Here is a 19,984-nt window from a genome sequence, read left to right as displayed (position 1 = left end):
TGTAGGATATTATTCCAGGAAACAGAGGCCACAGCTTTACAAGCCTTTCCCCTCTATTCCATTCGGACTCTGGGGACAAACATTTGTATAAAATTGTGAAAGCGTAGGCTTATGCTCGTTGTACTGGTGATGGTGGGTGGGAAAAATGATTATTTGGTTCTGTGGCCCTGTTTATTGTGCATATATATCACGATCCCATTTAGGTGACAGCATAATACAAAATAAAAGAATAAAATGACACAGGTTGCCCTGGGCATTCCGGAGATTTAAGATTAAGTAATAACACAGCAAACCCCCAAAGAGCAGGCAGTAGGTCTGGGGCACGGCTTTCTTAGTCATGTGGTTTATTTGGTACTTCAAATGCAGATTGCCCTACACTCAATGTGCTTTTTCACAAGTAAAAGGGTGCCAAAAGTGTCTCACCCTGATGTGCACCGGTGCCACTGATTTATTAGGACCTGAATTATAAGCAAAGGCACAGGCCGGATTAACAACACTGATGATTAACTTGGTTTGTCTGCCCTACTCAATCTGACAGCATCAGATCTGAATTCAGTAGCCAAAACCGCATGTCAAATGTTTAGGAATGTTTAGATAACAACGTCACGTGGTGCGGGGCTGAATTATAGACTTGAATTGATAGAGCGGACACTCCCCCTCAGTGCAACCCCCCTCAATGAGTGGCCGGGGTAGCGGCCGCTCTCTCCCTAAAATTGGTGCCACAAACTGTTTATCGCTGTCGTAATGTAAGTAATTTAGTTTGATGGAAGTCTTATCAGGTTACGCTGAGAACATTTAAGGGCTCTCCCTTCTATCCAGCCCAGCTCTGTGCTCTGAATCCTCTGCAGTCTGCATCAGCAAAGTGTCTTGGCATCACTTCTCGTCCTTCCTCCGGTGTCCATTCCAGCGTCATGTGAAGGGGGTTTACGGTGGTTTCTCTCGCCCTACACCGGACCCTCTTCCGTCGATCTCATTCGTCAGTGCCGAGGTCCTCGCCCTGGTGGACCATCTGGGGGTAGTGTCCCTGTCTCCGCTGCTCCCGGTTTATCCAGCACTCTGTGGCGTGCGGCGGAGCCGAGGATGAGCGAGCAAGGGAAGGGCTCGGCATCCGCCTCTGCCGCGGCCCCGGCACCTGGGTCGGATACTTACAAAGGCTGGCTTTTTAAATGGACCAACTATCTGAAAGGCTACCAGCGGCGGTGGTTTGTCCTCAGCAATGGCCTGCTGTCATATTACAGGTAAATATCGCACGCATGGCGTGTATGTTTCCTCCTCCCTCCCCCTGGAAAATGTAAACGCCACTTGTGCTCATATTTCTGTGTCGGCGCATCACTACAGCTGGCTGCCTCAGCTGTTTAGCAGCAGGCTAAAGCTAGCTGCCGGAGCTGTGACGGAGGAGAAAGTCATTATTTGCTTTAAAAGACAGCTGGGCGCGGAGAGGCAGTGACACAGACGGGGACATATAGGGCAGCTAGTCCTTTAAATAAGTGGGAACTCATGTCACGGAAGGCACAGACGTTAGCCAGCACACCAAGCTAGCACGATAGCCTTCTGTCATCAGCTGTCAGGCGGCTGCAGATCCAGCTGTCCGCCCGGGGAGACCGACACGACTGGGTACCCGGCCGCTTTTAACACACATTTAATAACCCTTCGCCCTGAATACTTATTTTTATGTGACTTTCACCGTCTCAAATACCTTCGCCACATGACCGCCACGTTACTTTTCAGAGTGCATTCATTCATTGCATCACGGTCACGTTACTGAGCCCAGCCACTTAGCATGATCGCCGTAACGGGATACTGTGCGAGAGAAGATCGCTATCGTTTATCCGTCTGTCCTCGCTCCTATCGCACAGCCAGGTAGCTGCGAGCTAGTGTTAGCTGTAGTAGCACCTGTGGATCAGGTGCTTCCTCCGCGGGAGTCATGTTTCCGCAGGTGCAGGTGTTCAGGCTCATACATGAGCTCTCTGAATGGATCGTAAAGCACGCCAGCTCTTAGGCTTATTTCAGTTAGTAACGTGGATTTATACTATAGCACTTCAATTTAAAGCCAGCCAGAATCAACAAATTTCCTTGGCAACAGCAATGAGAATTACAGACTTGCTTCAATTAAGTTTATATGTTATTTTATATAAAGCCAAATCAAAAGAACAGTCGCCTCAAAGCACTTTATATCATAAGGTAAATACCCTACAATAATAGAGAGACCCCCCCCCCCCAATCATGACCTTTTATGAGAAACACTTGGTGACAGTGAGAAGGAAAAACCTCCTTTTGACAGGAAGGAACATCAGGCAGAACCAGACTCGGGAACAAAGCTGTACCTGCTTTGTGTGACATAATCTTCACAGCTTTCCCCCTAAACCTCTTTGATATACTGACAAAGATGGTGGGACAGAGGCAGAAAGCCAGATCTTGAGCTGCTGTTTAGTCATGCAAAATTAGTTGATTTTCACTTTCGCTGCTTGGCTGTTGCATGTTTAACCTGTTTGTTTGCTATTGCTGCTGCTTTTGTCAACACTGAAACACCCTGCATTATTTGATGTACACAGACGGTTTCAGCAGTTTGTACGTCATACTGAGGCCTGTCATGTTACCAAAGCATTTATATCAGTGGGATCTTTTGGTCATAGTGTTTTCCAGCAACAGATGTTCGCCCTGTCTCTGACCCAGTTTCCCTAATTAAAGAGTGAAGGTGCACCTAATGGCATTAACCTTCCTCTGCTCACCGTGCTGCGAGTCAAAGCCATGACTGTGACGTTTAAATGCTTTCACAGTTTAGATGGCTCTAGCATGATGTGTTAATGCACTCTGTAATTGCTTGCAGCCATAAAATAATGCAAATCTTAAGTTGATCCCTCTGGGTTAATGTCTTTTTCAAATGTCATCTTTAATTGGGAGGTTAGAGTGCTTGTTTAAAGGGTCCCCTGCGAACCGTCTGTGTACATCAAATAACGCGGCGAATGCTCATCAGTACGATTTTGCCTCCCCGGGCTGTGAAGCAAACTTCTGACTCACGATGTTTTCCTGCAGCTCCAAAACTAAAAATGCAGATTGAATAGGGAGCTTTCTCTACTCTGTGTGCTGGCAGAAACACGATCAAATCTCTTTTCAGACCATTTCATGCCACATTTTCTGAAACAGACTCTTTGGCTTTTAGTGCCAGCAGGGTTATTTGACGGAGGTGTGGTAGATGCGGCCCCACACCTGCCCGTGCTTGTGGTGAAAGGAAAGACGCCTGTTGCCTCTACCCTCTATTAATAGTCCATTATGTTGTAAGGTGACTGCTGTCCACGGAGTAAAGGTAGCCCGTCGACATCTGAGCACAGAGGCAGCGAAGCGAACGAGCTGTCCCCTCCACTGCTGTCTTCCTGGCAGAGCACACTGTGCGTGTCTGACTTCAGGCTTTGTGTTGCGCCTTCTCTGGCTGACTGTCTGCGCTTCTTTTGTGAGTGAAGTAAAGGGGAAACAGTCAGTCAAATGTGACAACGTGTTAGGTTAAAGTGTCTTCTGACTGTTTTTTGTCTTTAGGTTGAAGCATCAGAAGAAAGACGATGTCACTTTGCATCAGCGTGTTATCTGATTTAATGGAAATACAATTCACAACAGATTAAACCGTGTCACACACTTTAAAGCAAAGACAACTTTCATCAAACCTCATGTAGCATGTCCTGCATTTAATCATTTTTGCTTTGTTTATTAATTCGCAGGGTCCCCCCGCCCCCTTTAAAAAGGGTACTTTGTATTTGTGATAAATCAGTACTGACAGACATGGCAATTAAGACTAGTCAATACCCCCAAAGGTTTCCTTTCATTCAGGCCTGCTGTTGATAAAGCAGCGGGTTGGTTCTTTGAGCTGGTGCTGCGACACAACTGCTGGGTTATAAGAAACGGTTTGTGGGCTGACTGACGCACTCAGCACTTGCTCCTGGTAAATTACAATGAGTTTTATAGAGATTCAACAGGGCGGTAGTTATTGATTGGTTAAGGCTGTGACACTGCTGCTCTGTCTGGCTTTTATTTCAGCCTCAGAAATATCAGGAGATATTTCCCTTCTTTTCTCAATGAACTTCTTTAACAAAAAAAAAAATGCATAATTGACTATTCCTCACAGTTTTAATACTCTCACCTCTTATAGTATATCCAGCTTGGTGTGTTAGGGAAGATTACAGGGCATTAAAGCTTTGAGTGCTATTGGAGCTGCTGTATCAGTAAATCCAGCCTTGCTCTTCATACTAGACCAGGCCTTCCATGTTTCCTTCTCAGCTGCGGGAGAGTAACTAGATAGTATCAATTTAAATGCTCGGTGGGGGGGCGGCGGCACCTCTTGTGTCCCTTTGGAAAGTCAGGTTTTGGCGTTACAGCTCACACCTCTCAGCTCCTGGGTGCAGGGAGGCGGGGAGGGAGAGGGAGCGGGGAAACTGGCCAACCTTCGGCCCAGCTGGAGGGTAAAGCCTGGCCTGAATCCTGTTTACTATTCCGACACATCAGCAGAGTGGCTGGAACAAGAGATGTTGCTGCGCTGATCTAATCTTGTTAATGGGCTCGTTTTTTGGTATTTGCACCAGGCTAAAGAGTGTACATCTCTTAGTGTGTGTGTTTGTTTGTGCGTGTTTATGTCAAGCTGAGGGCAGCACAGCGATGTTGAAGAGATCAGGGGCTCTGGCCACATTTTCATTATCTCATTGTTTTGGTTTTTCAGCAGGTCATGTCACACCATCCGTGCTGCAGTGTTATTGCTTTTGGTTTCCTTATCTTTCTATTCTTTGATTAGCATGACATAGTCGCCGGCTTCCTCCCTGTCTTGTGATGGGCCCGCGGCCAAAATAACAAACTTGTCGACTGTGCATTCTCATGCTCAGGGTACTCCCTTGCCTTCTTCTGTGTGCCTCTTCATGCTTACGGCCGTCTGTTCTGTGTTCTTCACTGGTTGTTGTTTTGTCATTACATGCTCCAGATCGGTGGATTTGTGTTTTATGAGGATTTGTGCGCAGGGGACCGACAGGTAAAGCACTGCATTTCTCTCCTGGCTGAGCGCAACATGCAGGACCCCTCTCTTACCCGCAGCAGCAGCCCACATTCACCTTCCCCCTATCCCCTCTACTAGTGCCTTAATGCCTCCGTGGTTCTTTTCGCTCTTTCCCAGCTTCTTTTTTAGTTTCCTTGACTGTATGATTTCATGGCCTTTGCATGGCCTCACCTCCCTATAGGGCAGAAGCGATCAGTGCGGCTTCTCATCTTACTCATCAGCAGCACATTTCTTTTGTTGACCCACTTAAATCCGGCACTCTGCAGCTGAGCTCGGCTGAAATCTGGGCTGTTCAGGATCGCCGGCTGCCCCTCCGCGCTGCTTCGCATGGCCACAGTGCGGTGTTGTCTGCGCAACTGATGTGCACCGAGTGCCAGAGGAAGGGTACACTGAACCGCTTGTTCTGGACTGGCATTATAACAAGACTTGACTTCAGCCTGGAGAAGCTGTATAGGGGAAGCCACTGCCTGGCAGAACTTTTAAATACACTTCAAACTCTCACTCAACAAGGCGGCAACCACCTTGTTAGTGTCAGCTGAGGCCGGAACTGTTGGGGAGCTTAGTGCTGCTGAGAGGCAGCTGCTTGTGGCAGGGAGAGCTCACTGAGGATGGATGAAAGGATGTTAGGACCCACAGACAAATTCACATGATTGCACGGGTGTATGCGTCAAAGGGGCCGTTTCCAAGGGTATGAGCAGGCAGACATGTGACACGGAGGGCTGAGCATCTCTTTGTTTCATTTGACACAACCTCTGCACTTCACAAGAGCGAGTGGAGCATATGATTTTGCTGATTAGTTACTGCTCCCCGGTTGAGGCTGTTAATCGGCAAAATCAGCAGTCTGTGGTCGGGCTGAAAACCTACTTCAAAAGGCCATGAGAGTCCATCCATGCCCTGCAGTTCAGTTCACTTAACTATGACAAAATGTTAGGCAGACGGTTTTCAAATGCAGAATGTTAAGTGAATAGTTTTTGTAGAGTTTTTTCTTTTCAGTTATTAAAAAACTAGTTGTATTTAAACAAACCTCATTGAAATGGATTTTCCTTTTAATTCAGTTCAATTTGATTTTATTTATATAGCACCAAATCACAACAACAGTCATTAGAACACACTTTATATTGTAAGGTATAGACCCCAGAGAAAACTCCAACAATCAGATGACCCCCCCTATTAGCAAACACTTGGCAACAGTGGGAAGGAAAAACTCCCTTTAACAGGAAGAAACCTCTGGCAGAACCAGACTCAGGGAGGGACAGACATCTGCTGTGGTCAGCTGGGGGTCTTCTGTATTTGCCTGTTACATATTTTCATTCAGCCACACTAAAGAAAAATATCAAAACATGTAAAGGATATATGTTTTTCAGCATAAAACTACTGAAATAACTAATGATTGCATCGATTTTTATTAAGTACAGTTTTTTGGTTTTTTTTGTTTGTTTTTGCTTTACGTATATGCAGAGCAGTTGCGTTGATGTGCCCCTTCCACCCGCAAAGGCCCATTTTGAGCTAGAAACAGCCCTGCAGTACACTTTTGTCAAAGATTTACACAATACATATAGTCATCAACTCATACAATCCACTGTTCCCTTTACCCTTTGTTCTAATCTCTTGTCCTGCTGCTTTGGCTCTGTCTCCCTACTATCGCTCTGTCATTTTTACCTCCTCTCACACTCTGTTCTCTCTTTGTTCACACTGTTCTTCATTGTTTGCCTGTGTTCACTCAGACAAAGGCCTTGTTATGCGCAACAGTTGGACTTACAGGCTACCCAGATACCCACAATTCAACACACTCGCAGCAGGGGCAGTCAGGTCACGCTGAGTGAATCGGGAGCTCCATTTGTATGCAGGTGTAATTTCATGTATGAGATTGTGTTTGTTGAGTGAAATACTGTAAACAGTCCTGAAAACTGACTGACACGATCACCGTGGATATCCTCTGTTGCTCCTTACCTCCCTGCTTGTTCTTAGTGGCCACATGCCTCTTCCACTCTCCTACCTGCACCCCTGCTGTAATGGATATGAACGTAAATTTACAGTATTAGGATTGAACGATGTGATTGTAAGACGGGGGGAAAAAATAAAACAAAACAAGTTTTCAGCTTTTTCTACTTGGCGTTTTGTTTGCAGGACACAGGCAGAGATGGCCCACACGTGCCGAGGAACTATAAACCTTGCAACTGCACACATCGACACAGAGGACGCCTGCAATATTGTGCTGAGCAGCGGCGGCCGCACTTACCATCTGAAGGCCAGCACAGAAGTGGAGCGGCAGAGATGGGTCACGGCACTGGAGTTGGCCAAAGCTAAAGCCATCCGCATGATGAACGATCAGTCTGGTAAGGACAGATGTAGTAACCGGCTGCCTAAATAGAAAAATAGCTCTGCAACACATAAATTGTGGGCAAGATGGCTGTGAGCTGGTGGTGCAAGGTGTTACTGGTCAGAATCTGATAAATAACAAGCTGGACTGAGTCAGTTTGAGCAAAAAGAAAAGTGTGCCTTTGTCTTGTTTATCTCAGGGAATTTCACTATTGGTTAAGCAGAGTTCTGCACAGTTTTTAGGCCAGTCTAGAAATTTGGATATATCTGTTTTTGTTCCTGGTCCCCGGTGTCCAGTGCTATTTGATATTCATCACAGCTGTCCTGCTTCTTTAATGTCATTCACTTTCCGTTATGAGCCAGGAGAGGGCAGCGCTGTCTGCTCTCTCAACAAACTGGAGTATGCTAATAACACTGTGAGAACCGAGCTTCCATTCAACCTCCTGTCAGCAGAACACTCTCCTTTCCAAGGGGACTTATTCTTGTGTGGTTGTATTAAAGGTTTCTGGTCAAAGGCTGTGGGAAAAGTCGAGGAGAGCCGTTTTTTTTTCACGTTTCACCCTGGCGTCGTCCCAGAGCCTCTCTGCCTGGATGTTTTGTTTTGCAGACAGAGCCTAAAGAGACTGAGACAGGCTATATATTGCTCTGGCCTCCATTTGAAAGTCAGATCACTAAATATAGACTTGGGCAGGAGGGGGATGTGAGAGCTTTTCAGCTCATCACTTCCAGTAAGCAGGACAGGAATGCTTGTATATTTGTATTTTGAAAAGGTTAGGCTATTGAACAGCTTGGCTGTGTGTGTTTGCGTGCGCGTGCATTTTTGGTGGCCAGTTCCATTATGCTGATGTCCAGCTAAAGCTTTTGTGCCACTGCAGTTTGATGTCCTTTATTTTCTTCACAGAACATGACCTTCTTTGTGTATTTAACCAGTTTTGCTCAGCTTGGTTTCCCTGGTGTCTCATTGTTAGTTCATAATCCAGAGTGGGTGACATAGACACAAAGCAGTTTCCATTTAATGGGGATTTTTAAAAAAAAAATAATATGCAGGGAAGGTTTGTAAGATACAATGTGATTTTTTTTTTTTTTTTAATATATGAAGTTGAGACAAGCTTCGATAGGTGTGACACATTTACAATTGCAGTGTAAAGGCTGTTTTAAAGAGATATTTGTAAAACACTAGCAACGTTTTTATTTATAGAGGAATATGAAAAGTATTATAAAAACATCCATGTGACCCTGAAGCATTTTACTACATATTTTTACTCTAATGTAATTATACAAATAGTAGATTTTCTCATTTAAAATGGAGGCAATCAAAATGACAGTGATGGCACATGGACTGGTTCTCACAAGATCAAGATCCAGCAAGATCCTGAACCCCAAACTGCCCCCATGCATCCATCAGTGTGTGAGAGATGAAGCACTCACTGTATGATTATGTACACAAATGCCAGGAGTGGCTTACAGTGTTGTAAAATGTTTTGAGTAGTCCAAGACTAAGAAAGTGCCATATATTGCCAGTCCATTTATATACGCACGCACAAAATCAAAGAGGCACACAGTGCGACTTTTTAATCCATAATGTGTCCCAAACTCCTAAAATGCTGCATCCTACAGCTCCCATAGTGCAACACAGCATTGTTTTTGTGCCTCTTCAGCAAAGTCCTTTTAAATTGAAGCAGCCAAACAGCTCTGGTCTTTTATTTGGCCAGTTATTTTTGAATTAACTTTAATTTCAACGCACATTAGGACACAAAAACTGCATGTAGTCCACTTAAAGTTTGCTGACTTTGCCCCAAAGAAGTTTTTAAAAACTGTTTGTTTCCTTCTGTAGAAACGTTTTAACCACCATACACTTTAACAACTCGTCTTGTTTTCACAGGCAGGCTTTAAAAGTCTCAGGTCCAAGCTGACATCACCACAAAGATCCTGTTAGCGGTTAAATTTTAAGTCAAGGCCCATAGAAGGTGTTTAAATAGGCTGTGTACTAATTCAGAATGTATGCTCGTTTTAAAACATGAAGTCACAGAAAAAGCACCTGTGTGCGCTGCAGTAGTCACTCAGGGTATGCTGTTGCTTTCATAGCACATGATAGAGAGTGAAACTGTCAGTCTGAGCCTTTGTTAAATGGTTCATATAAAATCGTAGAGCCTGAAATCTCTATTTGCTGCATAAATGCTGTTATTACCTGCCAAACATTAGACTTTGTAACTCGATGATGCAGTGAGTTTGTTTAAATTTAATTATCTGTCAACTTCTGCGAGTGAGTGTTGCTTTCATATCGTCTTAACTTACTGCATGTCAGTCAGGAAAAAGTGTCAACATTATATTTGTGGTGAGTTTTGTTTCCAGCGTAATGCAGAGCATATTGTTCTTTATCCATGAGCAAACATGGATCAGTGACCAGGCACCTGCATTTAATAACTCGCTCTTCCCTCTCTGTCTCTGCCATTGATTTCCTCGGGGGAGCCACGAGCACATGACTTGCGTGTCAATACAGACCAGAACTGACAAAGTGAAATCCTTGACGTTGCCTACCGTTATTTTGCTTAGACATGCAGTGCAGTGTAATTTTTAGGCCCTTATTCTTTATGTCTTCTGTATAATTTACTGGATTTCAAGTCTCTCTCTGTCAGCTGGCGATTCATCTTGTGTAGACCTGACCTGATCTTTCAGTCAGTTGCCTTAATTAATGCTGGTGTCACTTCTGCTGCTTTTCCATTTGGCTGACTTTTCTCGTGTGCATATTGTCTTAATTTAGGCTGAGATTGGCTTTCTAACTGAGACTACTTGCTGAAATCTAAGGCATATGAGCTCAGCAGGTGGCAGTGTTTCCCCTCACTTCACTGTGACCTCTCTCCTGGGTTCCTCTATCTTGTCTTCACGGCTTGTGAAAGTGGGATCACAGCCTGACACTGCCGAGCCTGTAAATTTAGCACAAGCTATTTTTTTTTTTCTTGATAAATTTTAGTGGATAGTAAAAATAGTTTACTGGAAGTTTAAAAAGAAGAAAAGGAATTCACTCTTGTAGTAGTCATCTACTCGGGTGTTTCTCTGAGTGAACTCAGACAGATGCAGCTCAGGTTGGCATCGGTATCAGACACCAATCCATCAGGCGTGCAAGCAGATGTGAGTCTGGAGTTTTCAAAAAGCAGTGCATTGATCTGCCCTGGGTGTCTAATCTATAAGCAGTGCAACTTACTGACTCTGGTGACACATAAACTGGAAGTGGATCAGTTATTTTTCTTTCTGTCCCCTGTTGCATTATCTTTAGTTGTAAAGAGAGAGCTCTGTCCAAGGTCCTGAAGCCTTCAGCATATTTTCAAAGATGAAGAGAGTACAGATTAAGTATTGCCTTTTAAACATGCTTCTCTCAATTATTTATTTTCATCAAGATCACCTCTCCCTGCTCCCCACCTCTTGGTGTGAACTGACTACATTTTTTTTTTTTTTTTTTAACCCTCTTATATTCTCACCAGCCCTCACGCTGTCTGATTTTCCCGCCCCGCCCCCTCTCTCTCTCTCTCTCTCTCCCTCTCTCCGTCTTTCCCGGCTCTCTCACTTGTGCTGCTTTGCATCCAGCAGGGTTTAGGTCGGAATGGAATAACCATCATCATCTTTCTTCAACTCTCCCCTCTCCACCTGCTCTCTGTTGCTTAAATAATTGCAATTGTCCTGCCAAGTAGTGGGCGATGATACAAGCAGCATAAGGTCTCCCTCCTGTAAGTAAATGGCTTTTCTTCCATTTGTGTTGTCCTCAGGAATCTGTGTGTGTGCACACTCAGACTTGGATATCTGGTTAGGATGATTTAGATCTTGCTGTGTATTTATCATGTGTCAGCTTTTGTATTTGTGTTTTTGTTTTTTGATCATTTGAAGTGATAACTCATCAGTGTGGAACTAGTGGTGGTTTAAGTGTTTTTTCTGTGCTTAGTAGGTGACATTGAAGGTGTTTAAGCAGAATGGGGAAATGATTAATATATAATATATAGAAATTGAATAGAAAGCTGTGCATCATTTGACGTTTAGGGTAAATGAACCTTTTAGGGCAGGGAAGGAGACTGATTAGAGGACAGTCATAATGTGTGCAACATCAGCCTACATGGCAGTACATCTGGACTAGTAAAGTGTCTTTGCATCAATAAATTGATGATTTTGTCTAGTATATGATTTTTATTATTTTTTTATTAGGAAAAAGTGTTTTTCTTTCTTTCTTTCTTCTTCTTTTTTTTTTTTTTTTTTTTTTTTTTAGCTCTTATGGAAAACATTCACATTTGCTGTTATCACCATAGAGCCAAAAACTACACCTTGACATATTTGGTGAACTACAAACAAGCAGTTCTTACTTGATTTTAAAAAAACAACAACACAAAAACAACAAAACTATTTCCCAATTATGATGCAGCTGCTTCATCTGCAATGAGCTTTAGCCATGAAATGTTACTTTCTGAGCCTGTGAAGGATGTTATGAAATGACAGATGGTGTGCCTATTATCTTCATCAATTAAGTTCTCCTGTGGCTGTGCACTGAATTGCTTCCCCTTGTTTGCCTTGGATGTAGACGGGTGTGCCGGCTGTGGTTGATTTGCAAGATCAGCTCTGTCCCCAAAGACCAGAGAGATGGAGACAGAGAGATCAGAGCTACTTTCAGGCGTGTGACATAACAAACATAACTGAAACCAGGCTTCACAGCGAGCCTAAAAGCTGTGGTTGTCCAAACAGTCAACCAGGCAGAAATGATACGAGTCTGATAGTCTTTTTCTTTTCTCCTCTGTGTTTTCTGCTATATTTAACTTCCTGTTTCCTCGTCTGTCTGTAATCATTTGTAAAGGTAACAGTATGAAATCAAATCTTTCACTGCCTCACGGTGGATTTAACCTTTCTGCACTCTGGCTTCCTACATAATGCCTGCCATGCTGACACATTGATTTTGGAGTTAGACGCCACCTGTCTTTTCTCCCACTGATGTGACATTCTCTTTAAGCCCCCACTTTGTAATGTTTTAGTTTTTTTTCACTGTAAACAACCTAAACTGATCGAATCCATTGTCATGCTTTGACTTAAAAATGCATGGCATTGTCTCTTCTTCCTTCCCGTCTTCCTCTGCCACTGTATTTTGAAACAGTTTGCGGTAAACAGTCTCCTTTTTAGGATAATCATGCTGAACGAACTCTGTATCACCCTGCCTATAGGTGACTGCTGTCTGGAAAGAACAGAGATGGCAATTTACTCTTCTCTTAGTCTGCAGTAAAGATAACTTTTACTTGCACAAGATAACTTGCACTGTGTCCCAGTCTCTCACGCATTTTCTCTCACTCACTTTTTTCACTTGCTTTTTCACTTTTTTCACTTTTTGTTTTTTTTTTTTTGGGGGGGGGGGGGGGGGGGGTGGATTTCAGTGCCATGACACATTATTTTTACTATTAAACTGAAGCTGATATATCCAAAACTAATACCTAATCATTCCAGTTGATTAAAAGCACTACTGGATAGAGTACGATTATGTGCTGTCAACCATCAGTTTAATCTAACCCAGTAATAAAAACCTTGTTCTTTGTGGCCACTTACAGATTATAGCTGAGCAGGGGTGACATAAAGCAGAGCGTTAAATAAATTTTTTTTAGTCTTTTTATTTATTGATTTGGAGTTTCATTTTCAAACTTCAATCCTAAACCTACATGATTATCGTTTTTATGAATGTGAAGGTAAGCGATCTGAATGGAAAGACATCTCTGCACTCGACATGAACTCCCATTACAGCAAGCGCTATAATGAGTTATGTATTGCAGTAACATGTTGTAGCACCACAGGACACCATGACAACAACATAGACCTTCAGCAATTTGCAGTCACAAAACAAAAAGAGGAATTTTAGCACAAGTGTATTATTCACTGCACACACGCTGACTCAGTGTTTTGACAGCTTGCGACCTCTGATTTCTCTTCTTTTATTTTTTCTGTTCTACTGGGAAATAAAGGTATCTGTTTAAAGAGATGTCAGGTCATTCAATGTGATAATAAGTCACTCAAGCTCTGAAATCAACCATTCAAAGAATCTTTTGATTGCTGAAATGTTTTAGAAAGAGTCCTGACCTTAAGCTGATTAAAGTGTACACACAGGACAACCCATGGATAACGCTGAACTGAAACTTGGCTTCTAATGAGCTGTGGTTTCAAAAACCTGACCTGTCAATAGCCGTTTGACTGAGCGCTATGCTTATTAAGATGGTTCATTATTTATTCTCCGTGTCTGTGCTGGAGGAAGATCCTGGGCAGGAGTATAAAAAATATTTACATATAGATTAAATCAAACACTTAAGTCTAAAATAAGATCCTAAAACTACAGAGTATTTCAGACTTTACACACAGAGACTATCATCTGTGTGTGTGTGTGTGTGTGTGTGTGTGTGTGTGTGTGTGTGTGTGTGTGTGTGTGTGTGTGATAGACACACTGAGATAATTACGTAGTCTCTGACAGAAGGTTAGTCCTCTTTGGATAAGATTATCTCTTCAAAATTTTGAATGCATTTCAAGACACGTGCCAAGATATTCTTGAAATAAACTGTGCCTAAAAGTTAAAAGGCACACCATAGATGTACTTGCAGTGTCAACACTAGCATCTGCCATGCAGATATCATACCTGGAGTTTATTGTCAGTGGGGTTGGATGATTCATTGCCCCAGCGTACCGAGAATCTCCTTTAATTTCACTCTTCTGTGTGGGCCATTCATAGCGTCTGTTTGCAACCGTTAAATCGTTAAAGTGACGTTTGGCCATCTTACTATAAGGCGGTGCAGGCTGAGACAGGAAGCAATTAGTCTTAACTCTTACATTTGTGGTTAATTAAAGATCTTCCACCTCCTTCGGATGAGTGCGTTATCATCGCTACAGGAGCCTCGGTGCATTAAGAGGTCTGCTTTGGCTTATATTTCACTAAAGTCAAATTTTGTATTTCCGGTTCTTAAATGTAAGTGGTCTTGTTTCCCCAGCGATGGCGAGGAGGTACAGTGTATCGCACAATGTGGTCCTTTATGTGGCTCAATAACATTTATGTGGCTTCTAGGGCTTCAAATAATCTCATATTCAGCATAAGACTTTTAAAATGCCATCTTACATTTTTCCCACGTTGAAACGACTCTCGCTCTTGAAATGTTTTACTGGTTTTAATGAGCTCTGCGCGTCCAGGCCGTGGAGGCTGTGTGTGTGTGTTTGGGTTACTGCTTCCTAATGCAGCAATTAGACTAATGAGACTGTTACTTATGCTCTTTAAACACCATCGTTCGCTTTAGTTTGTCTCTCAGATGCTTTGCCCTTCATCTGTGTGTCCTCCAGGAGAAAATAAACTTTCTCAAAAGAAGATCATTTGATGTTTGCACCGAATTTCTGAATGCAAAAAATCTGTTAATAATTGTAATATTTAGCAGCTATTAGTTCGATTCAGGTGCCTGTATTAAAATATGTATTTATTATCATGGATAAATTGGATCTTAGATTGATTTACATCAAGGGTGATGTCAGAAAGCTTAATACTAAGGAAAAAATGTGTTTATGAAGCTGATGCATATCACTCAGAGCCAGCAGAGGGTGGTGCTCTTTTTGCATGGCTAAATTGAACTGCAGCGAAGTAAAGAAATGATGAAGGTCAAGTGTGAAATTAATTGTAGTTTCATGCTTCATTCCCCCCCTGAACATGCCCCACGACACTTAGATGACATTTTTTATTTACAGTCCAACAGTCTTTCCTTGTCAGCACTTCTCTCACCTCACTTACAGCCTCTCTCCTGTTCACTGTTTGTGCTGTTACCAGATATTTCTGCAGAACATCTGCAACAAAGGTTTTACAGTAGGGACTAGTAGTGGTTTTAATCAAAGGAATAACTTAGCATCGGTCCATTTCAGGGCCTATTCTATAGAAACAATGCACATTTTTTGAATACTAGCCTGGAAAAGTAAACTCTTTGTGAGTCATTAATAACAGTGTGGGCTGTAAAATATTTTGAATTTGTGGACTGGAGTTTCAGCTGATTGTCCTGTTTGATTATCGTAAAATTGCATAAAATATGATATAAATACTTTATTTGGGAGTGGTTTTATGCAAATAATCTTTGAAACAATTACAGGATACATTCATTAATTTTAGTGTATGTATCAAAATGATAAATTTGGACCCAAGTGCATGGCTTTAATGGGATTATTGATACAACATCTGAAGAAGTTTCACTGAGGGCTCGCCACAACAGAGGGCTCTGAATATTTGATTGGGACAGTTTTTTTTGTGTTTCCTGACCTAACCCTCTCAGAGTTTTCTTTCCACCTGGGATCATTTGCCTGTTAGGTAAATATGTTAATCACTACAGTCTGGAGCCCTTGTTAATAGAATGGCTTGATAATTAAACTGGAATTAAATTAAAAAGACAAGCAGTACTGAGAACAAGTAGGCATGCAAAAAGAGCACTGGGTGCGTGTATTTCACTGGTAAAGAGGCTCTTAATCCTGAGTTTTCCTTATTGAATCTTTATAGTTTGGTGTTAAAAATGTCTGTTTGTTTTGGAAGTCAGATGGTGTTGGGGTGTAATTTCCCTTTTGTTCTAAATGACTATTATTATTGCTAAATTATATTATAAAGATACCTGAATAAAGAAACGTTTGAAAACTGTTTGATTCTATTGTCCAGTGAGCCACAATCTAGGATCAACAATGTAATTATGGTAAAAGTAAATTGATGAATGCAGAAGCAGGATGTCGAAACTGCTTCATGTAGGTGACTTTGATGTACAGCACACTGTGACTCTCACACTGGCAGTAATATTGCAACCTTCACCTTATTTTGAAAAGTCATGGACTGAGGACAGTTATAGTAGCCGAAATCATCCTACAGCATGAATTCCTCTGTGTTGTATAGTGACACTGATAGGAGGTTAGATTTTAGAGTAACTACGTAGTCAGCTGCTAGATGAGCACTTTAATGATTCTGATAAAGGATAATGACAATAACACTGCAGGGATACATCAATCAGTAGAAGTGGAAATGGACATTTTATTGGGGTTGTTGCTTTTGACCTTTATGCCCTTGAGTGGTTTCCACAACTATGACACTTGTGTCTGATCATATGCTTTTTATTTACAAACCCAACACTGTGTTTTGCAATCTCTGCCATTAAGATTTGTGAAAAATTGTTGCCTTCTGTCATCAAGCTGCCAAAGCATCAGGCAGGCAGTAACAGAGAGGAAACGGTGTATATTGGGCTCAGTTGTGTAGATGACTGCTGGCTGCCGAGTCCTATCTCCTCTCTGCTTCACTCACTCCCTCTCTCCCTCCCTCCATCTTCAGTCTGCACTGCACAGAGAGAAGCATGTGGAGGGGAATTGTAAATGTGCCGAGCTATGGGAAAGTGTGTATGCAGAGTGCACGAGTGTTTCTGAGAGACAGGGACAAGGTATAAGAAAGAGGAATTACAAGCGGGGTGCCCGCTTCGCTCCTGGCATTATTGTAATTGTGTGCTGCATGTGCGTGAGTATGCATGTAACTGTGTGCACGCTGCAATGCTGAACAGGAAAAGTTGCTGCTTCAGCCCACCCTTCTCTGGGATTATGTAGCATCCGAGGGCAACACTGCGTCTCGGGAAGCGTGGCGTGGGATCGGGCCCGCAGAGTGGGATGAAGGGCCGGAGCTGCTGGGAGCCGGGGACCATCCGCTCCCTCTGCAACTCAGGCTGCCTGAGTTCACTCAACCAGGGTCAGTACAGTTTTGGCTAAAGCTACAGCACGGCAACATAGAGCCGTCACACTCCTCGCGGTCCAACAGCGAAAGCTCCCTCATTCCGCCATCTGCTCGTTATCTTACGTTTGAAAGATAGCTGTCATTCCTCCATCCATCTCTCCCTCTCTCTGTGTCTCCTATCTGCTGTCATGGCTCCCTATGTTCCCGCAGCCTACTTTAACAATGCAGCACCTCATGCTGTAGAAAGAGCGATGTGTCATCTTTCTTGCCCTCTTAGCTGCATGCAGTCCTTTCTTCTCTTACCCTTCTTTCTCCTGTGCTGCTCTTACTCACATTCATTTCCTCTCTTCTTTGCGCCTGCTCCACCTTACATTTGCATATGGATGAGACAGAGCATGCCAGGCCTGCGTATTGGCAGTGTGTGTCTGTGTACACATATTATGTGTGTAGAGTTCACTGCACCATCACAAACTGTAAACTGGGAGGTCCTGTGTATCCCAGGGTCCTAGAACCTGTTATTTACATATTGTAGTAGGATGGTGGATAATAAGTCTCTGTTATGTCTACAGATCAGTATAACTTTGTTTCCCCCATTTAACACTTATAGGAAATTATAGCTATAATATACTGGTAACGGATTTCTTGCAGAACAAATGCATGTGTAAATGACTACATGGTTATCTTTGGAGCAACAATGCTAAATGTCTCAGCCATCGCATCTCCCCTCAGTATAAAATGTGCCTGTCCATTTTATACTGTCTCTTCCAGGTCTCTCACTTCATCTATTGCTTTCCTGCCCACGGCAGAGTTGGACAGTGTGGAGTTGAACAGCTGTGCTCTTAAGCCCTGGGCTCCCAGTCCCCGCGCTTTGTCTGTTTGTTCACTCAAATGAGGTTGGCATAAGTAGTGTAGCTCCTGGTGTTTTATGATCTAATACAGTGCTACTAGACTTCCACACACTTTCTGTAATGTGAATGCAAGTGATGAAACTGCATAAAGAACAAGAGTCAGGATCAATGCATCACAAATCTCAATATTGGTCCAAAAGCAATAAATTGGATTCCTTCAAGGACAAACTAATAGTGCTAACAGTACTGAAAAGTGTTTAATGGAATAAATCAAAACCCTACATCAGAAACTAAATTAAGTTTAAAATACAAATATAAAAATGCTTGTTGCATTGTACTTTAAATATATGGGTGTGTACTGTTAGTGTCATATCTTGCAAAGCCTCAGAAGAGACAGTGTTACTGATATTTTGAAATTTGAAATGGGGATATTAAAGAAATGAAGGTTGATGTAATGTAATGTCTGGGATTGTCTGTTTTGATGTAATATTTAATTAAATCTGGTTACTAATATACACCCACCTCTTCTTTTTTTTTTTTTTTTTTTTTTTTTGTGAAATTACCTCTGAGATGACAAAGTGTTGGACACTAAAAAACAATGTACTGTACTTCCGAAAACTTATTTGACCCATGTTGACAGAAAGAGAAACCAAAGCTGAAACTGTCCTGAAATCTGAGCATCACAGAGACCCTGATATTTATTCATTTGTATTGCAAAGACATGTTCATCTCTCCTTTTTTTTCTAGATGCACTTCTTAATTATGCCAGTGAGCATACAAACACATGCACTCATGACTCTTTATTAGGTACATGTTGCTGGTACCAGGTTAAATCCCTTTTTGCCTTCAGAACTGTTTTAATTCTTCATGGTACAGATTCAATACAGTGCTGGAAACATTCCTCTGAGATTTTGGTCCATATTAACATGATCGCATTGCACAGTTGCTGCAGATTTGTTGGCTGACCATCCATGATGTGAACCTGCTGTTCCACTACATCCCAAAGGTGCTCTTTTGGATTGCTATCCAGTGACTATGGAGACCCTTTGAGCCCATCTTTATGTTGAAGAACCCAGTTTGAGATCATTCGTGACACTGTGCTTGAAGCGGCCATTAGAAGATAGGATAGGTACACTGTGGTCAAGTGATGGACAAGGTCAACAAAAATACTCAGACAGTGGGGTTTAAATGATGCTCAGTCAGTACGAAGTTGCCCAAAGTGTGCCAAAAAATATCCTCCAAACAATTACACCACCAGCAGCAGCTTGAACTCTTGATACAAGGCAGGATGGATCCATGCTTTTAGGGTGTACCATCTAAAAGTTGTAGCAGAAATTCAAACTTAGCAGACTGCAATATTTTCCCAATCTTCTTTGTACAATTTTAGTGTTCCTATGTAAATGGTAGCCTCAGTTTCCTGTTCTTAGCTCACGAACAGGTGTGGTCATCTGCTGCTATAGCTCATCTGCTTCAAGGTTCTACCTGTTGTGCATTCAGAGATGCTTTTCTGCACACCTGTGTTGTAACTTGTGATTATTTTAGTTACTGTTGTCTTTCTATAAGTTGGAATCAGTCCAGTCATACTTGTCTGACCTCTGACATCAACAAGGCATTTTAATCCAGAGAGCTGCTGCTCGGTGGATGTTTTCTCTTTTTCGGACCATTCACCTATAAACTATAGAGGTGGTTGTCTTGATGCATGCTTAATCATCCAGGTAAGGAAATCCCAAAAAGTCGATTCTGTTCATCTGGACATGGCGTTTTCAGTGGATGTTGGATGTTTCATTACACATCCAAGTGACTTCTTCATTCTCAGCTGACTGCAGGTTTCCCCAACCTTATAAACAGTACATTTATATAAAGACCGAAACTAGCACCATTGAATGAACAATAGGCTGTGAGGTGAGTTTCTTGATCATTAATATACAAATTGTCATGATCATTGATCAATGACCATGAGTACCATTCACAGAAAGTTGGGGAATGGCTGCAATCACAGCATTGTAAGATGGTGAAAGATGTACCCTTAGGCCCCCTCCTCGATTCAGAGATGGTCTTTCCCTTTCC

The 19,984-nt window shown here is 42.4% G+C and overlaps 1 protein-coding gene across 7 annotated transcripts in view; it reads left to right on the top strand.

Annotated features, from left to right (window-relative positions):
- Positions 1-696: 696 nt before the first annotated feature.
- osbp2b (oxysterol binding protein 2b) overlaps positions 697-19,984 on the top strand; it is a 52,142-nt gene continuing 32,854 nt past the window's right edge. The window contains exons 1-3 of one of the 7 annotated variants that reach the window (XM_085181624.1): positions 697-1,238; positions 4,958-5,005; positions 7,157-7,365. In XM_085181624.1, coding sequence (XP_085037750.1) covers positions 1,081-1,238; positions 4,958-5,005; positions 7,157-7,365 — 415 coding nt within the window. In that variant the 5' untranslated portion in view covers positions 697-1,080. Of the gene's footprint in view, positions 1,239-4,957; positions 5,006-7,156; positions 7,366-12,748; positions 17,085-19,984 lie in introns of those variants that run through there. The other 6 variants (XM_085181626.1, XM_085181627.1, XM_085181625.1 and 3 more) reach the window with 6 other exon arrangements.

This window comes from Neolamprologus multifasciatus, chromosome 12, assembly GCF_963576455.1.
Source record: "Neolamprologus multifasciatus chromosome 12, fNeoMul1.2, whole genome shotgun sequence".
NCBI classification, from domain to species: Eukaryota; Metazoa; Chordata; class Actinopteri; order Cichliformes; family Cichlidae; genus Neolamprologus; species Neolamprologus multifasciatus.
Note: the sequence above shows the minus strand (reverse complement) of the source record. Positions and strands in the feature narration are given on the sequence as shown.